This window comes from Gobio gobio (genome assembly GCF_949357685.1).
Source record: "Gobio gobio genome assembly, chromosome: 3".
NCBI lineage: Eukaryota > Metazoa > Chordata > Actinopteri > Cypriniformes > Gobionidae > Gobio > Gobio gobio.
This window is the reverse complement of record NC_137099.1, coordinates 19,937,820-19,953,599: the sequence shown is the minus strand read 5'-3', so window position 1 is coordinate 19,953,599 and position 15,780 is coordinate 19,937,820. Positions and strand designations below refer to the sequence as shown.

The window sequence follows — 15,780 nt, the reverse complement described above, 5'->3', positions numbered from 1 at the left end:
GGCCATGATTATTTGCCAGCATGGACAAGATAACACCTGTCATGGATGTTTTGTACCGCAAAATCTGACCGAACGGATATATATAAAAAAGCCTCAATAAAAAAGCTGTGAGTGAGCAAATACAGGCACATCTGCTTCATAATACAACATTAAAAAGCTATCTTTGTGGGCAAAAATGTCACCCTCGCCTTGTGGAATTCAAAGGGGCATAGGATATTCCTGTTTAGAAGTATATCAGATGTCCAGATATCGGATACGTATCTGATTTAAAACTACATTTGGAAGTGGCTCATATCAGATGCGAAAAAAAATCGGATCTTGTGTGGATTTTTTTTGTTTATACTTGTGCAACAAATTCCGATCTGTGTCAGATGCGAGTAAGAAAATCGGATTGTTTTTGTGCCAATGTAAACTCAGCCAAAGTGAAGGGCAAAATGCTGTGTCAGTTTACTGACTGTTTATGACATTTTGTTCAAAAATTTTGGGTCAGTACAATAAGTGCCACGTTTTTAGAGCTGTAGAAGTCGTCATACCTGTAGAAGTCGTCAAACGTCAGCTCCGCCTTCCCCTTCTTGCCAAAGAAGTGCACGAGCAGAGTGGTGTCAATCATCATGTTCTCATCGGCACGCTGCCATTGGTGAGGAGTGGCGGTAAAGAGAGCAAAACGAGAAAGAAGAAAACTATGACAAAAATCCAGCTGTTTTCGGAATAAGAAAGCAGCCTGTCATAGGCTTGCCGAGCCATTCAAAGTACCAGCCATCCACTGCCTGAAAGTGTGCATCCATTTAAATATGGTCTCCCCTAGCCCACAGAGGACATGTTCTGAGTAGACGTGCAAATCTTTATACCATAAGTGGGTAAGAATGGCATAAAGACTGTAAATTAGACACAAACAAAGAGCAATGATTCACAGAAATGCACACAAGCATGCTAGTTGTGTACATATAGAGACCCAGTATACACCTGGTATATTCAATTACCACCGAATGGTGTTTAAAAGAGCCATTCACAAAACCTTTTGGAGTCCATTTAGTGATCGGAAATCAATACCAGGTGTAAATGGGGTCGAGCCAGTATAGGACATAGACCAAGATATGACAACAAAAGCAAAGACACACAAAGCATCCACATCGCATGCATTTCTGCGGCAAACTTTCACACAGAGTATCTGCGGGAGATCTGTGAAAGAAATGCACACGTGTGAGCAGGTTCCACCTTTCCTTCTCTGGACAGAATCTTCTGTTTGTTTAAACTCCTTAACACCAATGTTCAAGATCAATTTGAGTGATCTTACAAGTGTCAAGATTGCTTTTTCAGTGGAGCTCAAGAAAAGGTGTTCATTTGCCAGTTAAAAAAAAAAAAGGTGGCATGGCATCCAAAAAAACTGGAAGAAGGTAGCTGAAAGGTGCAAGGCCAGATTAGGTTATATTTTTTCCCTCTACCCATGCTTCACCCTCATCTGCAAGAGGAGCCTATCATGCTGAAACTACATAAAACCAGGCATAAACTCCAAACAGCACTTTGTCCCTGGTTATGGGCGTCTGTGCAATGAAACGAGCCAGAATGCAGGTCCATGCCACTGCTGTACCTCTAGCTTAAAATCCTATCCATGAAGATACAATCAGAGGAAAGTTATAAAGAGAGAAAGAATTATTCTGTTTCACTAGCCAGATTGTCTCAGACACATATCGCACATGCTTGGTGTTTAATCGACACACTGTAAAAAAAAAAAAAGAGCTAACAAACAAATAAAGAAGTCAAAGTTGTAAAACTGTTCTGGTATGCCTAGTATCAACCCAGGGTGGAAATGTTACAGTTTGGTCCCAACAGCATGGAAGCCTGTTTCAAAACAGATATAAATTCTTAATTGCGATAAATAAAGCACATTTATTTATTTATTAAAGGTTTCATATAAGAGACACATAATATTCACAAAGGCTGTTCCAAAAAAATATGGCTGTAAAGATGGTGTCTTCTAAAAACACCTTTTTTTTTTTAGCTCAATTCAAAGGCAGCATCATATACATCCACATACATTGGAGCTCATCTAAGATGATAAAGTTGAAAGGGATTTTTTGCAGATTGCAAATATACCCATACATTTAATTTAATACTGAAAATATTTGAAAAAAAAAAAAATCAGTCCGCCTAATTAAAACATACCATTTCATCCAATATTTGTATGTGCTGCATTTTTGTGCATATTTGTATATTGTAACGTTGCAGTGTTTTCAGGATGGAGGAGCATTATATATTTATGACCATCATGGGGCAAATCCATAGTGACAATATACAGAAATGGATTGTATGTTAAATATATAAATGTGCGCAAATGTTATATTTCCTGGAATCTGTGGCAACTTTAGATCTGTAAAAATGTTTTCTGGGACTTGGAATGGATTGAAATGTTGCACTTATTTTTTTTATTTTTATGAATAAACTTTCTGGAGCTTAAAGGATTAGTTAACTTTAAAATGAAAACTACATGAAATGTGGTATGACGCACAAGCAATGTGTATTTGTCTTTCTTCTTTCTGATGAACACAATCGGAGTTATATTAATAAATATCCTGATACTTCCACACTTTTTAAACGGCAGTGAACGGGATTCACGAGTTTGAAGCTCAAAAAAGTGCATCCATCCATCATAAACGTACTCCACACGGCTCGATGGGGTTTTGTAAGAAAAATATCCATATTTAAAACTTTATAAAGTAAATTATCTATTCCTATTTAACTTACAAAGAAAGTTGAATGCCTCTCGCAGTTCAAAACGCTTACGCCATGTTCTACATCATACATTGTGTCAGCTATGCTTTTTCCGTAAGTTGAATAGAAGGCGGTCTGGTGGAAGCTAGATATTTAACTTTATAAAGTTTTAAAAATGAATATTTTTCTTTAAAAACCCCATAGATTCGCTTCAGAAGGACATTATTACCCCCCGGAGCTCTGTGGAGTACGTTTATGATGGATGGACGCACTTTTTTGAGCTTCAAACTCGTGAACCCCGTTCACTGCCATTATTAAGCTTGGATTCATCAGGATATTTATTAATATAACCCCAATTGTGTTCATCAGAAAGAAGAAAGTCATACACACCTGGATGTCTTGTGTGTAATTTTCATAAAATTTAAAGTGAACTAATCCTTTAAGTTCAATGTTTGGACATCCATTCTTCTTTTTTTTAATTGAAATCCAGAAAACAATTTTTTTTCTTGCCCCCACTGTCATAAATATGGTCATAAAAAAGTAATGTACTTAAAACTGATGAATTGATAAACGATTATCTTTCCTTTACCTAAAACATAGCTGTTTTCCCCATTTCACAATTTCGTCATCAATCTGTTGGAAGTGTGACATCACAACACTGTGGTTACAGGAAACCATTAATGTGAGGTCATCATTACATGTAACACCACAGCCAGGCCCACAGTGTGACTTAGACCAGGCCTGAGGCCTTTTACTCTTTGATCTAAAAACAGCGGTAAAAACAGTGATTACTGCTGTCGACTTCTAAGATGAGTAATCCCAATCACACTTCCACACATGCTAGCATGCCCCCTTTAGCCTACAAATACACAATGTCTGGTACCCTGCAGTTGTCAGCTCAGACAAACAGACCTGTCTAACTGCTGTGTCATCTGAGGAAACCAAGCTGAAATTACCCTTTCATTGTGAATAACAGACTAAGTAAATACAGGGCATCTGCACACAGCTCTCCACAATCATTAAACTACTGCTTCCTACAGACGCCCTCTATTAGCCATCAGAACACAAACACACCATCAGGATGAGCAGACATATTCCAAACAAAGGCCTTAATGTGCCTCGCAGCTGTGAGCATTTGATATATTATTTTGGATTAGTCGCAGTCAATTCTACACAAATATTGCACACACAAAATAGCAGAACAAGATAAGCTGCATGGGGGGAAAAAATGAACAATTGATTAAAAAAAAATACAGCACTCTTTTGCAATATACTTTAATTTTCTTAATTCTTAAATCTGTCTTTTTCTTGTTTTCCAGTAAAATATCATATATATATATATATATATATATATATTTTTTTTTTAAACATAATAAAATATGAATTAAATCAAATATGTACTTTGATCAAATAAATGTAATTGTTAATTGTGACTGTTTCTCAAAATTGTGCCTTTATATCCCACAATTGCAACTTCTTTTATTCCACAATTATTATTTTTCTCTCTGATGCGTAACCAACTTTTGAAAAATTACCTTATATTCTCTGAAAACAATATATCTCACAAAATTTTGCCTATCGGGTGAATTTATAACAAATGTATCTTGTTTAAAGAATGTTCAGATGTTTTTCGTGGAAAACAGGACAAAGATACTGATTTTGATATGATTTGTTTTGTTTTGGAGTGCAGCATCAGAAACAGATTTACTAGAAGATCAACAGTTGATAAAATGCATAAAAAAGAGGGATGGAACTAATAAAAATAAACAAAAGGACAATTGCATAGGTCATTAAATGGCAATGACCAATGTTATAGGATTAAGGTGGCTATAGGGTTGGGATGCTGAAACAGAAGGAGGAATGAGAGTTACGATGTACCTTTTTCAGGTGAGAGCACTGTGTTAGGGATGGCTAGGGACGAATAAAAACATGGGATGAGACAGGAGGACAGAGGGCTATGGCTGTACCTCTGCCAGGTCAGAAAACAGGGCTTGGCTTGCGCCACGTCTCAGCATGTCCCAGTAGCTCCTGGGCACAAACTCCTGACTCTCTTTTTTTAGCACCTGCAGAAGGGTTAGCATGAGATGGAAAGCTGTTATCATGTTAGCTTATATAGACAGGGTTTAATAGAGGATGTGTCGGGTGGTCTCTCAGTCCTTTCTCAACCGTTAAGGACATATTGCAAATCTATCAACTAATCAAATGTACTGTATGAAAGGTAAATATGAAGATTAGGAGGGGGGGTTGGTTAATGTTATCCAAATGCTAATTGTATGAGGTTATATAATGCGAGTGATCAATAATCTGGGATTAACTAAGGTTGGAAGGTTTTAAATATCAGATAAAGTGTCCGAATATACCAGGTACAGAATCTTCTGTGAAATGGCTGTGAAAATCAGAAGTGTTATCATGTCATTGATTATGATTGGTGGAGTCAATCATTTTAACTGCACAACTATGGAATAGTTTCAGGTTTGTTTACAGATGCATATCACTTCATGATTTTTTTTCAGACACTTTTGAAATGTAACAATAACAGTTATTCAGCCTAGCAATACACTGGCATAATAAAGGTTTTTGGGGGGATGGAAACTGGATATTTTAACCATATTATAAGCAAAATAATTGAACAGTTAAATAATTGAAAACTGCACAACATGGCAGTGTGTCCTCCTCAGTTATTCTGTACAAAGTTATTGAATACAGAGGCTGAGAGACTAAAAGTGACACATCAGGTTAAGGAAAACAGGAAATATATTTCTCTCATCAGTCCTGTGGAGCCACTTTCATGGACAATGCTGGTCTTTCACTCTGTCACTCTCTTTCTGTATTCTGTATGTGATTCACAGATATACAGATTGGCTTTATCCAAACATTACATAACCAGAAAAAAGGACCACCAGCTCAGGAAGGCTTTCATGGAAACTCTTGTATATATGTTTGTATTTGTACTTGAGTTGACCATGTGTTTGATCATGAAAGTGGATGTATCTGTTTGTATGGGGACAAAATTACCCACTAAAGTCAGTTGGGGACATTCACGGATTTATTGAATTAGAAAATCTATTTTAAAAATAATTGGTAACACTTTACAATAAGGTATAATTTGTTAACATTAGTTAATTTATTAACTAACATGAACTCACAATGAGCAATAAATGTGTTACAGTATTCATTAATCTTTGTTAATGTTAGTTAAAAATCAAGCTGTTAATTGTTTGTTCATGTTAGTTCACGGTGTATTAAATAAATATAAAAAAGGCAAAAATGTGATATTTCTATGAATTTGTATTATACTGTAATAGTAGGCTATTGAGCTACACTTCCTTTCACGTCTCTTATACTCACCAATGCTGCATCTATTTGATAAGAAATACAGTTAAAACAGTTACATTTGTGAAATATATATTTTAAAATATAATGTATTCCTGTGATGGCAAAGCTTTGAATTGGTGGTTAAGTAATTTTTTCCTATTATTATTGGTCTCACATTGTACTTATTTTTTGATGTAAGTACATATAGTTAAAGACACCAAATATAAAGTGTGACCTTATTATTATGTTGAAAACAAGACAGCTGTGTTGCTTAATATCTGTGAAAAAATATTTTTAGTATTATTTATGAATATAAATCTTTTAAATGTTTTTACTGTCACTTTTGATCAGATTAATGTGTCCTTGCTAAATAATAAAAACGAATTATTATAAATGATAAATTAATTAATTCAATGAAAGAGTTGAAAAGAAAAATGTTTTATGTCTTTTTATGTCCATTTAATTTCAGTGCTGTCTAGGAGAAGCAATCTCAACATCTCATTTGTGATCTTTCTTTTCTTCCTGGGGTGTCAGTGAGCGAGAGAGATGTAATGCAAGTGATTTAATGTAAGTGAATGTGAAAGACTCCAGAGCTGGCTCAATAGAAAACACATTTTACACCAACAACTCCACCCACTCTTACCCAGACCTGTTCTTTATAGCCCACTGATGAAGTTTGTAACTGACACGTTGTGGTTAAAGAAAAAAAAAAAATCAATAAGAATGAAATTATACTGATTGTGGCAAAACACCCACATGCTCTCTGACCTCTGAGGTCCACTCCACCTTCCTCCACATTTTCATTCAGTCATCTGCAGATCTCTCTCATTCTCCCATCATTCCTTCCATGATTTCAAGATTCACACAGAGGTTATAGTTCACAGGTCAGAGGGCCGGGGGTGATACATACGCTGTTTACGGGGGCAACCTGATATCCATAGAGCTGCATACTCTACACAGAGACGAGAGGAGAGGTCACAGCATGCGGAAGAGGAGAGGAAGGAGAGAACCACATAAGAAGAGATGGACAAAGACAGGTTAAACATGCAGAGTAGAAAGTGGTTTAACTACAGGTCAGTTGGCACACTTTCGCAAGCTTCCAAGAGGGGATGATACGACCCATTCCCTCTCAGACAGGCCTTGATAAACTGGACATGTGAATGAGATAAGAAAGGGTTATGCACCTAATACAGGTAAAACAGATATAGTAGTCTAGAGGAAGTTTACGGAGGATGGCCAATTGTACTCTGATGTTTTTAAGATATATATGGGATTTTGAGCATCCCATATATAACAAGACTTGTACATTTTCTGAAGAAAATGTACATTTTCTGAAGAAAATGTAAGCAGTGCTTGCCTGTGCAAAACCCGGCATTATGATGCTAGGTTGTTGTGGCTGGTTGTCAGGGCGTTGTTCTGCATTGTTGCTAAGTTCTGAGTGCTAGTGTGTTGCTAAGAGGTGGCTTTTTGACCCAAGTCAAGATCCCAAGATATGGCTCGGGTCCCCCGTTCAATGCACACCAATGGGATTTTTAACCTAATTTGTCATCTGGCAGTTCAATCGGAAATGTTTAATTCTGATCAAAAGTAATAAATAGAGATGCACGATATATGCACAGTACCATATCAGTTAGGGATGTCCCGAGCCAATTCCAAGAATCGGGCAGATAAAGCATTTTTTTTAAGTGATCGAATCGGCTATCCTTAGCCCGATCCTTTATTTTACATTAGCTGTAATGCCGGTTTCATGCAGTAGGTGGCGATATGCACTTTCAAGTGGGTTTGCCAACCGACGGCCGCCATTAAAAGGAAAAGAAGCAGCTAAATGTGTGTGCGTGACACACACGAACCAATTAGGTCTGTTCTAGCCAGTCACACACACGTTCAAGCTTCCGTTTTTAGCATATTTGCATTTTTGTATATGTGTGTGTGTGTATTGGAATCACTCTGTAGTGATAGATGCACAAAAAACCTGACCGGGACATCCCTAATATCAAGTTATTGGCCAATATTACACGTATCACTTTTTTTGTTTGTTTTTGAAAGAAGTTTCTTATGTTGACCCAAACTGCATTTATTTGATCAAAAATGCAGTAAAACCTAGCCTAGAAATCTAAATATAGACGCACCCTAGCGGCAGCAAATCTAATTTGCAGCCAGGGTAGTCTAGCAAGTTGCGGCGGTTCCGCATACTACTTGTAAACAAAGAAGCTGGCGAACAGCGGTCTTTCGAATCAGTTTTGGCCCTGACTCCGGAAGACTTGGAGTTAAGCTTTTCTTTGAGAAAAGAACAAAGAACGGCACTGAAGTCATTCTTAAAAAAGGAAGATGTGTTCTGAGTTTTGCCGACCGGATACAGCGAAAGTTTAATCTATCAACTAGCTCCGCTTCACCTTCTTCGTTGCTCTGGTCGGTTGTAGCGCTATCCTATTGCGTGCAGAGGGAATTTGAAAGACAACCGTTTATCCCGCCCCTCGGATTGAGCCCTGCCAATGGTGAGTTCCCAGACCCAACATCTTGATGTGGGTCTGGCTTGTCAGGCTAAGTAAAACCAGTAATAATTGTGAAACATTAATGTGAAATTAATTAATTAACGTCCATCAGAAATCATTCTATGCTGATTTGGTGCTCAAAATTAATATAATATAATATAAAAAGTTCTTGGTCAACCAAGGTTGTTTTAAATGTGCTCTATAAATGTAATAAACTTGAAACTTGAAGTTCTGATGCCTAATTTCACTTGTAAAATGCATTTATTATTAGCTTTTCACTATCGGACTAAATTTTTATATATCGGTGCATCCCTAGATATAACACACCTTCTCTTTGACAACCTGCACGATTTGAGCTATCAAATGTTTATGCTTTGTGTGTTAAAGTTTAACACTTGGGGTTAGGGATTTGCTCATATTACTAACCCCAAGTACGGGCAAAACAAATACTTATGCAAACACCACTTGTTACACGTTACAGTACCAGCACCAGTATTTCACACCAAGTGCTTTTAAAGAGCGCTGAATTCTGGGAGTGTGAATGGATGTCACTCCTTCATTTACATCTTATGCAGAACACATCATTTAGTAATGATGTGTTGAAAGATTTTTACACAAAGTATATGATCCTTTACACAATAGCAATATCTCTGATCAGGTTTTCACAACCTGGCAACAGTTTTTCCCCCTTTATTTTCATATTATAATAAAGCACAATACTTATGAGCTCAAAGTTGTTGTTAAACAGCAATTCTACTTATAGTGGTTCTTTTTTTGCTTATACTTTTAACACTGAAACTGACATTTGAAACAAATTACAACACAATTATATGACAAGTACATTTTTCATATTAATGTTCTTTTCTTAGAAACTAATAAGAGCCTGTAGAAAATGATCAGGACACGCACACTAATCAAAATAAATCCAACTTCTTATCCTCAGTAAAATCAACATCTGTTACATCAATATTCTGAAAAAACATTATTTCCCACTGTTAGGTTTGATTTATATGAAATGAATCATTGGCTCCATTTTGTAGAGTTATAAATGACAATTTAAAATGACATTAGAAAATATTCTGCCCCATTCCCCTTTATACAGAAGAATAACAAAAGAGGCATCAATTTAAATAGGAATCCTCAGGAGCAAAAGACAATGTGGTAAATAGAGAAAGACAGAGACTGTATTCCAAGTCTTTGAACTCCTGTTTATCTATTGAAATCATCTTGTTTGTATGGCTCTGCAGAAACAGCTTATGGGAGATAGTAATCCCTAAAACTGAATAAGTGATTGATTTTGGATCTTCTCCAATAATATGTATCACTCATCATTTTTAAACAAGGGAGACCGTTTAGACAACACTGACCATTACTGATTTTCAACAACAAACTTTGCTTTATAAAGCCCTATAACTCTATCTCTAAAAATCCCTTTCCGCCATGGATTCATAAATCAAATTAAATAAAAAAGGCAATTGTGACTTTTTATCTCACAGTTTTTTTATTTGTTTTCCTCTGAATTGTGCAATATAAAGTCACAAAAAAAAGGTTATTGCGACTTTTTTTCTCAGAATTGCGAGTTTATATCTCACAATTCAGACTTTATTACTTGAAATTGCACAACAAACTTTTCTGACTTTCTTTTTCAATTTCTTTCACTATTCTGTGGTGGAAACAAGCTTCCATACCAATGAGATACTGTCTAAACCTCAGTTACTATTAGCATCTAAATATGTTGTTTATTACGGAAGTAGGTTTCCACCAAAGAATACAATTTTATTGATAATTGCAACTATTTATAATCACAATTCAGACTTTTTTCCCCTCACAAGTGTGAGTTTACATCTCGCAATTCTGACTTTTTTTCCTGCAATTCAGACTTCTTTTCTCAGAATTGTGAGATATAAACGTGCAATTGTAAGTAATAAAGTCCAATTCTGAGGAATTGAGAGTTATAAAGTTAGAATTGTCAGATACAAAAAGTATAAATTACAATATAAACTTGCAATTCTGACAAAAAAGTCAGTTTATATATCACAATTCTACCTTTATTTATCAAAATTGCGAGTTTATATTTCCGACGCTGAAAAAAATGGCAACTTTTTACTTCGCAATTCTGACTTTATGTTTATGTCTGACTGAGTTTATATCACACAATTCTGAGAAAAAAAGGCAGAATTGTGAGATGTAAACTCCCAATTATGAGGAAAAAAGTTATTGTAATGCAACATTGTCTCATTTGTTTCTAAATAGATGACAAATGTATATGGAACTTTATCTAATAGTTTTTGATTTGTATGATTTCATTATGTTTCCAAATTAAATGTCCAAATGTGTAAAACTATATATTTTTTTATATAGGATTATAACTTTAAATGTACAATTTGGTTTACAAAAACAGATTAAAATATTATAACTCAATATCAACTCACCAGTTGGGCAGATTTTTCGGCATCTCCTTTTCTTCCTTTCTTCTCATTTTTCTTTCGGAAGATTTCTTGCAACTATTAAAAGACATAGAAAAGGAATAAAGCAAATAAATAAAGTTGAATGATTAAATAACCAAGAGGATTGTTTAAAAACAAACTTCTAAGGCCAGAATCTATACTCTATCCACTCACCACGAGAAATTCCCGCTTATCCACCATCTGGTTACCGTCAGCGTCAAACATGTTAAAGGCAATCTTAAAACCTGCATGAGGCTCTGAATAACAGATGTGAACAGAATGTTAAATTATTATAATATGCTCTACCATGCATATAATAAAACTATACTATAAATACATTTGCTCATTTAATGCTACAGTCAACCTGGTAAACCATTATTAAATATTCAACCACTAGGTGGCTAAATCAGAGATCAGATCAGAGGTGAGGCCCACATTTGTAAGAACCTGTTATCACCCCAAGAACTTCCAATACCCTTTTGCTTTCACCACTTTTCCTTTCATCACTCTCTTAAGGTGTTTTTCAACCCATCAAGAGCCACATGTCTCCACTTTGTTATGTTGCCCAAGCAACAGCAGAAGAGAGAACACATGTTAGGCAGTTCATTTCTGTTTATACTGTGTGTTACAGCTACTTTAAGACACTAGCCTAGTCACACAACTCTGTGCGAATGGACAATCATAAATTAGATCTCCGTTATTTCTCCAGTAACACTACAAGGAGAACAAATTAAGTCTCCTGTTTCTCAGATTTTTATCTTGAGGAAAAGACCCTAGTATTCTCACACATGAATGTTTTATCTCAACAACGTAATAAACTGTGTTCGGATTTGCCAAGATACTAAAGTCTGAAATATTAATTTGAGCTCAAATATTTCCCATATAATGATCCCATCACAAAACTATCTGGGCTATGCTATCCACATTCATTCATATCTGTACAGTTATACATGTACTGTTATGCAACATTTGTCTCATTTGTATCTAGATGACAAATGTTAATGGAACTTGAAGCGAAAATTTATACTTTTTAATGCTGTGATCAACAGGTTGATCAACTTGTAGCCTAATCAATATTTTGATTTCACTAGAATTGTATATAATATATATAAAGTTTGTAATAATATTTTGCTAATATTTTACCCATTTTTTCAACACCACAAATTTAGTACGTATTACATTTCTCCCTCTTCCAAACTTTCAAACTTGAAAAAAAACACTTCCAATTGGGACCCTGATCACGAACATAAAATTCGACAACTGGTGACAAAATTGGGTAAAATCAAGACTACTCTAAAATTCTCTAGAATTTCAATGTGTATTCGCACTGACTTTGTATTATTATAAAAAAAAGGCTGTCTACGGTCCAGCCAAATATATATATGTATAGAAACATATGACATTTAAATGAGCTATATACATATATAACTGAGAATATAGTCTTGTGAGCTTAGAAATAGCTCAATCTCTCAAACTCTGTTCTCTGGCACAAAGTCTGAAACGTTGACAAATTTGCAGTGAGTAAAATGTGGCTTTTTGGGTGAGGGTGAGAGTCTGGGTGGGCCTTGTCTGTGTCTGAGCCACACTATAGACATAAAACATCCATGGACCAGAACGATCAGTGATTCATGTTTAAAATAGGATACATGCATAGTGTGCTGATTTCAAAAGAGAGGGGCACAGAAAAATAAAGCACGGGATAAAAATGAAAGGTTACGGGAGGGAGCCAGAGGGAGAAAAGATGGAGAGATAGAGGTCATACTCACTTGTCAGAATGCAGAGCAGAAAGAGATACTCCGTGTAAGCGATGATGCCTGAAAAAGGATATCAAAGGGTCACATCCATTCTGCTAATGTACAGTAACACACTAACAACCTTCAAATGGCCACGTCTTCCCTTTTTATAATCTCTCCTTTTTCTTTTTACTCTTTGTCTAAACTGAAAACTCAGGAGGCGGCTCATCTGAAGCTTGGATTAAAATGTTTACTGATTTTCAAAGCTAGGGGCCTCCAGAGATAGATGGAGCCACATACCCTTTTCCCTTATTCTCCTGCTCCAAAAAAGAGGACAAGTAATCCCCCCTTTCATGATGATAACATCTAAAAAGGTGCCTCTCGGCTAAAGTGTCCGTCTACATTTAGGCAACATTTGCCCCGCGTTTGGCCCACACACTGAAGCTGAAGACTTTGACACAGTGAGTGACCACCATGGAGACAGAGGCTGCGTTCAAAGGCTTCTGTTTGGATAAGAGTGTTCTAGAGGCATCCGTCAGGACAAGGAGATGTGCCCCATTTAGACAGGGAACTGTCCCAGCTTTTGTTAGACTCGTGAGAAAAGTGGCAAAGTAGAGTACGGAGGACCGAGAGAGTGAGAGTCAAAAGAAAAGCGAAAAAGAGACAAAGCGAGGTGAGCTGATGGAAAGATGGAAGTCCAGTAAAGGCACTGGGGGAGGGCAGAGAGAAGGGATACATTTTCCTACACCTCCACTGAAAGTGTTCCTCTCCACAGCTTCTGTGTGAAGGGGGACATGGAGACAGTAGCAGGCATACAGATAGTTCAGGGTGAGTGGACTGAGTGTTACGGGACACTGCCTGTGAGCCTTCGGGAGGAAAACCTGACACGGAAAATTCAACCCAACACCCGCAGTCTCACACACTCACTCAAGCAATACAGAGGCATTCAAAGTCCACTGAGCAAGACAACTTGAGCCAAAATAGACAAGATTCTGTATATTTACTTATTTTCCTTAGAAGGAACTGACTCAAGCTTATTCCCTGATAAGTGTTCCCTCTGCCTCTTAAATCTCATTTGCAATCTGGAATAGACGTTTATGGAATAAAGAAAATAATACAGGGTTTATAGCGGCACAAAAAAGATGAAAATTTTTTCATTTTTAGGTGAACTCTTTAAAATTCACTGTGAATTCTGTGGCTCGAGTTAAATTGTTGTAAGACCTGAAAAGTCTGGGTCAAAGGTTATCATTGGGGATCTAAAACAAATTAATTGATGTCTAGAAGCTGCTTTAAACTAGTAAAACAAGGCTTTTAGCTCCAGACATTTTGTTAATGTTTATATGCTGCTTACATATGCAGTAAATCTTTGTTTTGAGCAGGGCTCCTTAAATGAAGAGGCGCTGTTTTACATTCCATTCATTCTTGTTCAATACAGTCCAAATTTTTAGGACGGATTGTCTCCTAGCGAGGTGTATTGACTTTAAATGCCAAATCTGATGTGCTTGTGTGAGATGATCCATACTTTCAAGGGCTTGCATACCGATCGTTCTCAAGAAAGGTCTGGTTCCTGATCTGGATGCATGTCAACAGTAATGGAAAATATTTGCAGAATTTTTGTTATAAAAAACATGCACAGATGTGCCATTCATTTATACAGTCTGTATTAGTGGTTCTCAACCAGATTTTACATGGACCCAACTTAGTTAAAAAATAATAATATCATATTACCCATTAACAGCACAGGTTCAACGGAAAGATGAGGATGAGGACCTGTCCATGTTGGCACGTCTGATTTGGCTGGCTTCTACCAAGTGACAGAATTTTGCAAACATACTGTTTAATTTGGAAAAATGACCTTTGACGTGAAAACCAAAAGGTATGGGACGTGTTTTCTCCTTTCTTAAAAGGAAGATTTAATATTTCTATTTATTTGCCATCAGTGGCAGAGCCAGGATTTTTTTCATAGGGGTGGCACAGAAATCTTCATTATTTCAACATAAAAATGAGTTTGATTATAATGTACTGGACTGTTTTAGTGCCTACAACACAACTGAATACAGTTATTTTTTACTTAATTGTAATTGAGATAGTAGTGAATTATATCATGGAATACTGAGCGAATTTGACCATTTTTTTTATTATTCTTCACCTCCAGGCATATTAATAAAGGGGCTCACCTAAAGTTCAACTTGCTCAGTCAGCTTGGTTCTAGTTCTCAAAACCCCCAATAGCTTCTCCATTGTTTCATCTTCAAATGAGACATGCAGATAACTATACTGTAGTTCAAAGATTATTCAACCTTCATTGAATTTTATATATACAATTCTGAGTTAGACTGTAATGTCTGTTTCAAAAACTTGCAATCGAAAAAGTAAACACTGAATGTTTAACTTTCTAGTTGACAAAATAAATGAATAGCAATAGTTCTATCATATCTAAATTAAAGTCAGTACAAAGGAAAATAATGTGTTCTCTTTTGAATCCCTGTGTGCAAGAATGTGAATAAGGGCGGAAGTCAACAACACATAAATGCCAGAATGTAAAATAGTTATTTTATGCATATGTACTTTACAAATTAACACACATTTTGCGCCTATATTCTAGAAGAAATGTTCAGTGCTCAAATTTATTTGTGCATTAAAAAAATCAGCTCATGCCTTATATTGTGATTTTCTGAGTTTTACTGGCATATAGCCTTGACAACTTCTAATCTGACAGCAGACACTGAATCAAGACAACGCGTTTCACTCAGCATCTGACAGAAGTGTCCACCAGCTTTTACACGCGTCTTTCAAAATAAAAGTGGCCTCAGAAAAACAGAGAATTACGTTTGTTTCTTTGACTGCACACTGTTTGTTTCAATGCGACCCACTCAAAACGGTCTTGCAACCCACCAGATTAGAAACATTGACGTAGGCTATAGTACTGTTCTCCATTCACTGTTGTTCTACAGAAGCTCATTCGGCACCTTTATCTTTTACGCACTCGTTTGACTTGCGCCTGGTGCTAAGGCGAAGTTGGAGTGTGCGTCTGAAAAGAGACGGTTCTGCGTTTAAATAAATGCAATTATTGTCAAGAAAAATA

The 15,780-nt window shown here is 36.2% G+C and overlaps 1 protein-coding gene across 7 annotated transcripts in view; it reads right to left on the bottom strand.

Annotated features, from left to right (window-relative positions):
* micu3a (mitochondrial calcium uptake family, member 3a) overlaps positions 1-15,780 on the bottom strand; it is a 39,852-nt gene that overhangs the window by 12,521 nt on the left and 11,551 nt on the right. For 3 of the 7 annotated variants that reach the window (XR_013816131.1, XM_079811502.1, XM_079811501.1), the window contains exons 5-8: positions 12,730-12,777; positions 11,138-11,220; positions 10,949-11,020; positions 534-628 (exon numbers count right to left, since the gene is read on the bottom strand). Coding sequence is in view for 4 of the 7 variants with exons in the window: in XM_079811502.1 (XP_079667628.1) it covers positions 534-628; positions 10,949-11,020; positions 11,138-11,220; positions 12,730-12,777 (298 nt within the window). In the remaining 3 variants the exon portion in view is untranslated. Of the gene's footprint in view, positions 1-533; positions 629-4,676; positions 4,773-6,934; positions 6,977-10,948; positions 11,021-11,137; positions 11,221-12,729; positions 12,778-15,780 lie in introns of all 7 variants that reach the window. The other 4 variants (XR_013816129.1, XM_079811499.1, XR_013816130.1 and 1 more) reach the window with 2 other exon arrangements.